General features: G+C 44.7%; 1 protein-coding gene and 1 pseudogene across 1 annotated transcript in view; both read left to right on the top strand.

The window, feature by feature from the left end:
• Window positions 1-1,314, top strand: part of LOC105982060 — a 3,398-nt pseudogene extending 2,084 nt beyond the window's left edge.
• Window positions 1,315-7,346: 6,032 nt separating this feature from the next.
• Window positions 7,347-10,173, top strand: part of Atf7ip2 (activating transcription factor 7 interacting protein 2) — a 30,162-nt gene continuing 27,335 nt past the window's right edge. Inside the window, exons 1-2 of the mRNA XM_013011213.1 lie at window positions 7,347-7,357; window positions 9,753-10,161. Of these exons, the coding sequence (XP_012866667.1) occupies window positions 7,347-7,357; window positions 9,753-10,161 (420 nt within the window). The remainder of the gene's footprint in view (window positions 7,358-9,752; window positions 10,162-10,173) is intronic.

Below are 10,173 nucleotides of genomic sequence, written 5' to 3'. Positions count from 1 at the left end.
CTCTACCACTTGAGCTACAGCGCCACTTCCGGTTTTCTGGTGGTTTATTGGAGATAGGAGTCTCATGGTCTCTCCTGCCCAGGCTGGCTTTGAACCTTGATCCTCAGATCTCAGCCTCCTGAGTAGCTAGGATTACAGGCGTAAGCCACCAGCGCCCGGCTAGCTTAATATTTCTTAAACAATGTTCTTTTATATGGGAGGTGGTATTGGAGCTTAAACTCAAGGCCTTAGTGGTGCTGTCCCTTAGCTTTTTTGCTCAGGGCATGTGCCCTACCATTTGCAGCACAGCTCTCTACTGTGTCTTTTTGGTAGTTAATGGAAGAAAGAGTCTCACAGACTTTCCTGCTAGGCCTGGCTTTGAAACCATCGTCAGAGCTCAGCCTCCTGAGTAGCTAGTATGATAAGCATAAGCCACTAGTATCTGGCTTGTGACTTGTTTTTTTGTTTGTTTGTTTTGTTTTGTTGAGACAAGGCCTTTCCATGTTTCTTTAGATGGCCATAAATTTGTCAGATAATTAATCCTCTGGCTCAACCTCCCAACTTGCTAGGACTGAGATCACGTATCGCTGTGCCCAGTTCATAGTATTTATTTTTGTTTAAGGTATAGTTGCCTTGTGTGCCTGTCTACTGAAAAAGGTTTAAGCATGCTAGTAAGCATACCATCTACCACCAGGCTACACCCAGAACTGTAGTTGGAAGTTTTTTTTTAAATGTATTAAAATCCTTTGGTGATACTTTCTGGTTTTTAGAAAACATTCTTGTTGCCTTTTACCCTTGACTCCTTTGACCATATCAATTATAGTCATTTTTAACCTAATTACCTTTAACCCCAGTTTCTGCTTCATTTGTTGCCCTGATTCACTTCACTGTTTGCTGTTGATCACCTCTATCTTGTTTTCATTTTTTGACTAGATAAATTTTTGACATTCTCCTCTTGAATTCATTCATCAGCATGTCTTCTCACAAGACTTTCAAGATCAAGTGTTTCCTGGCCAAGAAGCAAAAGCAAAATCGTCCTATTCCACAGTGGATTCAGATGAAGACTGGTAATAAAATCAGATACAACTCCAAGAGGAGACACTGGAGACGAACCAAGCTTGGTCTGTAAGGAATTGCAGGAGAGATGGCACACATATCTTGCCATATCAAGAGGAAAATGTCATCACTCTCTTGATAGTTGAACATGTTTTGTTGGGAATATGATTTCTCTGTTTCTGTGCCATGCTACCAGATTGATTAATAAATACGGAGAAAGTTTTGTTTGAAAGAAAAAAATTTGGTTGTATGCAAAAATAAAACAAAATTGTTTTGGTTGTTGCTGCTATTGCTGTTTATTTTGTGGTGCTTTGGATTTAACCCATGGAATTGTACATCCAGGCAAGTGATCTATCACTGAGGAATATCCTCATCCCTTAACAAAGTAATTTTTGGGAGTCAGGTCTTGTTATGAAGCCCAGGCTGACCTCAAACTCACAATCCTTCGATTTCAGCCTACTGAGTTCTAAGGTTACAGGTGTGTTGTGAACTACTTACACATAGCTAACAGATGTTTTAAGAAGAAATTTGTCACTTTGAGACCATCCAAGACTCCATAATTTTGTCACTACACTTTAACATAACTGCTAATAATGGGTGTTTTCTCAGAATTGGTGCTATAGCTAAAAGTGGTACTTGAGCAAAAGAGCTCAAGGATATAGCCCAGGCCCTGAGTTGAAGCCCTATGATCACCACCACCACCAACAAAAAAATTCTAGCCGGGTGCCAGTAGTTCATGCCTGTAATCCTCGTTACTCAGGATGCTGAGATCTGAGGATTGAAGTTCAAGATCAGCCTGGGCAGGAAAGTCTATGAGACTCTTAATTCAAATTAACCACCAGAAAACCGGAAATGGCGCTGTGGCTCAAGCAGTAGAGTGCTCACCTTGTGCTGAAGAGCTGAGGGACAGCACCCAGGCCCAGAGTTCGAAGCTCCATGACGGACAAAAATCAAATCTGAAATATTAGGTGATTGCTCTTGGATCCTTCAAGACCTTTCAAATCTTTTTTTTTTCTTTGTTTTTTGTGTGTGTGGTATTGAGGGTTTAATTTAGGGCCTTTGACATTCTAAGCAAATACTCTATACCATTTGAGTCATGCCCTAGCCCTTTTGTTTATATTTTGTTTTTGAGAGATGGCTTTTTGAGATAGAATCCTGACTGCATCCACCTAACCTAGTTGTGCATACAGGTGTGCACCAGCACATCCCAACCACTGAACAAATGACAGAACAAATGATAGAAAGTGAAAGCTCTTAACTATCTGATATGCTTCTGGATTTTTTCCCCTTTCCTGTAAATAAACTTTCATGGCTTTGCCAGCTTTGTAATACCTTTGTGGTCTTTGTAATTTGTTTTCCTAGTTATTGCCAGTGGAAGCATGAGCCAGCATGATCTTCAGGGGTGGGCTGGCTTCTTCATCGATGGTCCCCACTACAACTATTCAGCTCTGTCATTATAACACAAAAGCAGCTGCAGATAATAATGCATGAATAAGCATGACTGTTCCAATAAAATACTTAACTGATCACATGAGGTGAGCAAGTCTTAAGTCTGCATACCACAGATGAAGCCCTCCAAAGGCAATTTTTTTAGGCTATAATTTTTTTGTTTAGATAAAAATCCATCAGGCATTTTATAACAATTCTAGTAACTTAGTACCATCTGCTAAAAACAAAACAGTTAATGTGAACCATTATTTACTATATTTCTGAATTCAGTATGGTAAGGTAGTAAATCCAAATTAAATGTCCTGATGGGCCTGTGTTTATCTAAAGATAGGGTTAGGCCATATTACCAGCATTGGGGAGGCCTGGATGATAACATCGATAACCACTGCTAGAGCAGGAGAAATTGCAAATTTGAGGTCAACTAGGTTATAAAGATCCTGACTGTAACCAATAACAAAAAATGAGATCTGTTGGGCACAGTATCAGGATAGAATGTTAGGGAAAATATGTTACAATTTGGAAGCAGAACTCCTTTTACCCTGGGAAAACTTGTCCTTAATGCTGAGACTGACCTGCATTACTGAGGATAACTTTAAAATTACTTGCCAACATCCACAGTACTCAGCTTCATCAAAGTATCCATACTCACATTCAACAACATGGGTAACAGTCCTGCCAACTTAACACGAAATTTAACCATAATAACTACTTTGAAAAGCACATTTATGCTGATATTTGTCCTGTCATAGTGAACTCATTAGTGATTATGTTGTACTTTGTCCTGCTCTAAAATTCAATTCTGGACTGAAGGCATGCACGGCTCAAAGGAGCATGCAAGTCAAGCAAGCAAACCCAGCTTACTTGAAGCCCTAAGTTCAAATTCCTGTTCATTTGCCCTCAAAAAAATGTTGTGTTTTGATATGTAGTGGAGAAAGGTATATAATAAATGGTATACTGAATAGCTTTGTGGACAAGTTCATTTTCATTTTATGAACTTAAAAAAGGAGTATCCATTATGTACCAGAGAATAGAAATGCGAATTTAGTGATTATGGGAAAGTGCTCTTTATTATATTTCTAATAGTAGTTGCAAAAAAAGAAAGTTTTATGAAGCACTATAGGTCAAGCATTCTTGTAAGTACTTGTGCCTAAAAGATAAATTATTGTTCCTACAATGCTCATAAGCCACTTAAGAGTCTCATACATGAAGATTGTAAGAGGCCAGACTTGGCTATATGAAAAGAAAAACATTTGGCACTTTATATTGTTCATATAGTTGTAAGGGTTATGTTTCATTGAGGAAATGGAAGAATGGAGAAATTAAGGTTTATAATTTTCTTTTGCTTTTATTTTTAAATAATTTTTATTGACATTAATGACATAACTTTCACAAATTTCACAGTACTGTGAGATAATGATTCTTAAAAGTCATAAACACATTTTAACTTTCACAAGGCAAATTGTCATTATCATGGCCTATAATGTTTATGAATTCTATGAACTTTGACAATGCTATTTCTTCCATATCGAGTGATAACGTACATTTCTTTCCTTTTGCTTAGTGTAAGCTGTTCCCTCTTTCCCGCTCATTCCCTCCCTGCCATCACTGAGAAATTAAGATTTAAACACAAACTAGATCACTTCTCATGAGGGAGGTAGTCTTGTCTACCCTGCACAAGACGCTGGCACGATCCCAGTAGTGAAATAAAAAACAAGCCATTCCAGATACTTAAAAATCTCATGATATTTTGGTACAGAGAATTAAGTGCTTATAAACACTGCTGGGCAAGGTGATGCACACCTATTCAACTCCTTGAATGGTGGAACTCTAAAGGGTGGTTGGTTGAGGCCACAGTAACACCTCCATTTCAAATCAATAAGGCAGGAATCCCAGCTGCCTGTCATCCTAGCTAGTAGAAGGCAAAGGCGGTAGAAGAGGTCCGAGTCCTACTCATGGCAATAGCATGAAGACTCTATCTGAAAAAGCCAAAAAGGCTTGGGTGTGGCTAAAGTATGAGGGAAAACCAGGCTAGTAAGAGAAGGACTTGGGTTCTTTTGCCACTATCTGGAAAAAGAACAAACGCTGCTTGTTATTTCACCGTTCTATGAGAAGTAGACACAGCTGGTCACCAGGAGCTCACACCAGTAATCCTAGTCAAGTTGGAGGCTGAGATCTAGAGGATAGCAATTTGAAACTAGTCCAAGAAGAAAAGTTTGTGGGATTCCACCAAGAAAATAATCAGCAGAAAAGCCTGGCTGGGGTGTGGCTCAGGTGGCAGAATACCAACTGAGCAGGCAAAAGGCCTGGAGTTCGAGCCTCAATACCACCAGAAAGAGTAGACTTGGCTGGGAATTCTGCTTAACAATTTTCAGATGGCTGACCTCAAGACACCAGCCAACAACTGATCCAAAGAAAAATCTTTGGATCTCAATGACAATTTACTTCCTTTTCATGATTTCTATGTGCCTATCATCAAACAACTGTCCACAAAAGTTGAGTCTTATTGCTTTGAATCCCTATCAGTTTTCTATTGGATATATCTGATGCGTCCTTAGCCTCATGATAAGTTCACGATTACATTGTATTCACCTAGAAAATCCAACCTAATCTCTGCTTTTTAAAGCTAGCTGATTTGTAACCATTTGCAAAGTCCAATTGGCCATGTAATCTAGAATAATCATGACAGAATACTATAGGATCTTGGGAGTCCAAATTCTGTCTATTGTTATTGGACAAAGATATTCTAACACAAAAAGCTAGAAAAAGCCAGACAAAATAGTAGTACATGTATAATCCTAACTATTGAAAAGACAAAGATTAAGAGGACCAAAGTTCAATAATGTCAGCTGGGGCAAAAACTGGGCTTATTGGCGTAGGCGTCTTTCATCCAGCTACTTGGGCAGAGTAAATAGGAGGATCGCTATTCAGACCAATACAGACATAAACAGAAGACCCTCCTCAAACAATAACGAAGCAAAATGGGTTGGATGTATGGCTCAGGAAGCAGGCCTTAAGTGCAAACCCCAGAACTGTAACAAAGAAAAAAATGATATAAAAGATTTGGCCCACTGGCTCACACCTGTAATCCTAGCTACTCAGGAGGCTAAAATCTGAGGATTGTGGTTCAAAGCCAGCACGGACAGGAAAGTCCATGAGACTCTTATCTCCAATAAACCACCAGAAACTGGAAGTGGCCCTGTGGTTTACGTGGTAGAGCTTGCCTTGAGCTGAAGAGCTGAGGGACAGCGCCTAGGTAAAGAGATCAAGGCCCACGACCAAGAAAAAAACAAAACACACACACACACACACAAAAGATTACACATAGGCTTAGCCTTATAAATTTTAATAGCAATAGCTACTATACATGAAATGTGTACTATTTTTTTTTTTTTTTGGGTCCGGTAGTGGGGCCTGAACTCTAGGCCTGGGCGCTGTCCCTCAGCTCTTCAGCTCAAGGCTAGCGCTCTACCACTTGAGCCACAGCGCCACCTCCGGCTTTTTTTTCTTTTTGCTATGTGGTGCTAAGGAATCGAACCCAGGGCCTCAGGCATGCAAGGGAAGCACTCTACCACTAAGCCATCTTCCCAGCCCTGAAATGTATACTATTAAGTCAAGAAATGTACATGAAAGTGTCTACTTTTCACTTGGGGATATTTGCTTTTCCTGTTCTGGGGTTTGAACTGATGGCCTCATGCTTACTAAACAGGTATATTACCTACTACTTGAGCCATTCCCCATCCCTTTTGCTTTAATTTCCCAGGTAGGATTTGGGGGAGGAGTGGAGTTTGCTTGGGTGTTCTTTTCAATTATGCCTCCCCAAGAGATGTGATGGTAGGCTTATTGGCTGAAATTGGGTTTCATTAACTTTTTGCCTGGGCTAGCCTTAAATGTTCCATCCTCCCAATCTCTGCTTACCAGTAGCAGAGATTACAGTTGTGAGCCACCATGCCCAGCCTTTTTCCATTTTCTTTCTTTCTTTTGTCAGTCGTGGGGCTTGAACTCTGGGTCTGGGTGCTGTTGTCCCTCAGTTCTTCAGCTCAAGGTGAGCACTCTACCACTTGAGCCACAGCACCACTTCAGGCTTTTTTGTTTATGTGGTGCTGAGGAATCGAACCCAGGGCCTCATGCATGCAAGGCACTCTACCACTGAGCCACCTTCCCAGCCCTTTTCCATTTTCTCACACACACACACCCTTGCTACAGCACCTGATTAGTTCACATGAACCTCGCACCAAAAAATAAAAATGTTAAAAGGTAGACTTTGTGTAAGTTACAATAAGTTACCAGAATGAAGTTAAGTGCTTAAATAATAGAAATTTACTTATTGATCTTATCCTAGTTTTAGAGATAGAATTGCAAATAAACAGCCTATTAAGACATACGGTAGAGTTTGAACAAGTATCTGCCCCTACCCCCAAACTGGTTAAGACTGTGTTGTTAGTCTCCTCAAGCATGAAAAGAATGCTTAGAAGTTCACCCAAAGGTTAGGGCACATTTGGGACTTCTTTTAAAGCAGGATGTATGCCTGAAAAAAGCTTTCTCAAAAGTAAGTCTTATTCTTAAGAGGAAGTTGTGCTGTAGCTCAAGTGGTAGAGTGCTCGCCTTGAGCTGAAAAGCTGAGGGACAGTGCCAAGGCCCAGAGTTCAAGCCCCATGACCAACAAAAAAAATAAAATAAAAATTATTCTTAAGAGTAAAATGCACACTCCTCAATGGGGAACTAAGTTGAGATATTACAGCACAGGAAGAAGCATGTAAGCACATGAATTTCCTTCCCATGACCAGGAAGGCTGGGCAGGGAGGGTAGAAAAGAGGGAAACTGCTTGTACTCTGGAATCTTCAGGGACCGTCTTCCCAACCCGCATGGCCTTCCTGTACCTCTGCATAAAAATAAAGCTTTTGCCCTTGCATCAGTGTTTTCCAGCTAATCCTTCTGGCAGAGGTGTTAAGGACTCACGGGTGCATAACAAGATTATTGTGACTGAAAAGTGATGTAATTTATTACAGACAACGTGGCCAATAAGAGACCCAGCCAGACTGAATATAGATTGCCCAACTTCAAATGCAGAAGTGAAAACTACTGCTCATGATAGACCTGATGAGCAATAATGCTATCTCAGTAAATTATTAGTAAACTTATAAATACATTACCCTAAATACACACAACACTGCCCAAGGGTAAATTACTCACTGTTGACTGAATTAAGTCCAGATTCCTTATCTGGCTTCAATTTATCAATATCCACACCACTTTCTTAAGCAATCCTGTATATAACTATTAATTATACTCAAAATGGGGGCTGGGAATGTGGTTTGGTGGTAGAGTGCTTGCCTAGCATGCATGAAGCTCTGGGTTCCATTGCTCAGTATCACATAAACAGAAAAAGGCAGAAGTGGTTCTGCAGCTCAAGTGGTAGAGCACTAGCCTTGAGCAAAAGAAGCTCTGGGACAGTACCAGGCCCTGAGTTCAAGCCCCAGGACAGCCCACCCTCCCTCCCCCCTAAAAAAATTATACTCAAAATAATTCTCCAAGCTGGGTGCAGCTAGGAGAACAATTGGGAGGCTAAGGCATCTCAAGTTTGAAGACAGCCTGAGCTAATTTTCAAGTTCCAGGTCAGCCTGGATTACATATAGACTTTGATGATGATGATGATAATAATAACAAAGGGGGGCTAGGAATGTGGCATTCATCAATACCACATAAACAGAAAAAGCTGGAAAAGTGGCAATGTGGCTTAAGTGGTAGAGTGCCAGCCTTGAGCAAAATGAAGCAAAAAAGAAAGGGAAGGAGGGGACAGTGCCCAGGCTCTGAGTTCAAGCACCAAGACTGGCAAAAAATAAAAAGAGAAAAAAGGAAAAAGGGAAGGGAGGGAAAGGGAAGGGAGGGGAGGGGAGGAGAGGGGAGGGGAGGAGAGGGAAGGGAAGGGGAGGGAAAGGAGGGGAGGGGAAAAGAGGGGAAGGGAGGGGAGGAGAAGGGAGGGGAAGGGAAGGAAAAGGAAATAGGAGGGCACCACTGCTCCTCTCTGTAATCCAAGGTAGGCAGGAAACTGAGATTAGGAGGAATAGAGTTCTAGGCTAGTGTTAGGTTTTTAAAAAGAGGTGGCCGAGTAAAAACAGCACCACGCAGTGGTATTCAGGTAAGGGGTAGGTTTATTCATCGTTCCGGGTGGCACCAGGCCATCTTGGTCCTCCATGCCTTAGGGAGAGGCCTGGGAAAGAGAGCTGGGAGAGAAGAGCTAGAAAAGAACAGAGAGAGAGGAGAGAGCAGAGAGAGCTAGAAAAGAGAAGGGAGCTGGGAAAGAGAAGGAAAGAGCTGAGAAAGAGCTAGAAAATTGCAGAGAGAGAGCATCTGGGCCTGCGCAAGGCCTTATCTAGGGTTTGGGCCGAGAAGGGTGTGGCCACATCAAATTCAGATGTGACCTCTTCCAGGTGTCCCAGTTGCCTAGGCAACGCGGGTACTGGGTGGAGACTTTGCTGGGAGGAGGGTGGAGTCTGCTCGCCATCCAGGAGCGGACCTTACAGCTAGCCCTGGGAAAAAAAATTCAAGAGACTCCCATTTCAACCAAGTGGGAAACCTGTGATGCGAGCTGCGGCAGAAAAGTGTGAGGAGGAGGAGGAGGATCCAAATTCAGGCATCCGTGGACATTAGCACACTGAAAAAAGTAACCAGAGCAAGCTGGGCCGAGGGGTCCTTTCCTGCCATTCTAGCTGCTCACGCCCTGGAGGATCTTAGTTCGAAGCCAGTGGAGGCAAGAAGAGGCTGGGGACCTTCTCCAGTGATCCAGTAAAAAAAGACCAAACACAAGCGGGAGGCGTGGCTTAACTCCCCCTGCCCCCCCCCCCCCCCCCCCCCCCCCTCCCCCCCCCCCCCCGCAGCGCCGGCCAGGCCCCGTCCCGCCAGGGTCTGCGGGGTCCGGCGGCCAGGCCCCGTCCCGCCAGGGTCTGCGGGGTCCGGGGTCCGGGGTCCGGCGGGAGGCCGGCGACTCCCCCCGCGTGCTTCTCCGCTCGCCCAGCCGCGGCACCCCGTTTACCGACCGACCCCCGGACTCGACAGAGCGCCCCCCACCCCACCCCGACCGCGCTCGGAGAGCGGCAGGCCTCGAGCTGGGCCTGCTCTGCGTTTCTCGAAGTTTCTGTGCGGGACGGGGGGGGCCCCCCTCAGGGATAACTCGGGGTGCCGGGACCACGCCTCCGAGTCGGACACTTCTCAGGGGCCCCTCGAACACGAAGGGTGGCGTCTCCATCCGCTGCTTGGTGTTCCGTGTCCAGGTGCCGGTCCCGGGGCTCGAACTCGGGGCCTTACCGCTCGCCGGGCTCCGTGGGTGCCAGCCAGGCGTGCTTCTCGAGCCACGCCTTGGGCCCGTCTGATTCGCGGCTCCGAAGCCCCGGACGGCGGGCAGGTCGACGGACGACTCCCGGCCGCCGTTCCGCGCGGCTCGACCCGCGGCGGCGCCTGAGGGGGGAGAAATCCTCCCCGGCCGCAGCCGCGCGCCCCGCAGTCGGCTTCCACTTGGCGCCTCTCCCCGCCCTCTCCGCACGCGGCCTCCTGATTGGCTGCGCGGCCGCCAGCTCGCGCTGCCATTGGCCAAGAGCCTGCGGGGGGCGTGGGCAGAGAGAGATTCACCCCCGGCGTCCGGAACGCGGAGCGTCCTTTTGTCCGGCTGAGGAGCTCGACCCGGTGCGGCCAGGG

This window comes from Dipodomys ordii, unplaced genomic scaffold, assembly GCF_000151885.1.
Source record: "Dipodomys ordii isolate 6190 unplaced genomic scaffold, Dord_2.0 Scaffold14, whole genome shotgun sequence".
Classification (NCBI taxonomy): domain Eukaryota; kingdom Metazoa; phylum Chordata; class Mammalia; order Rodentia; family Heteromyidae; genus Dipodomys; species Dipodomys ordii.
The sequence above is the reverse complement of the archived record's forward strand: the minus strand, read 5'-3'. Positions and strand labels throughout refer to the sequence as shown.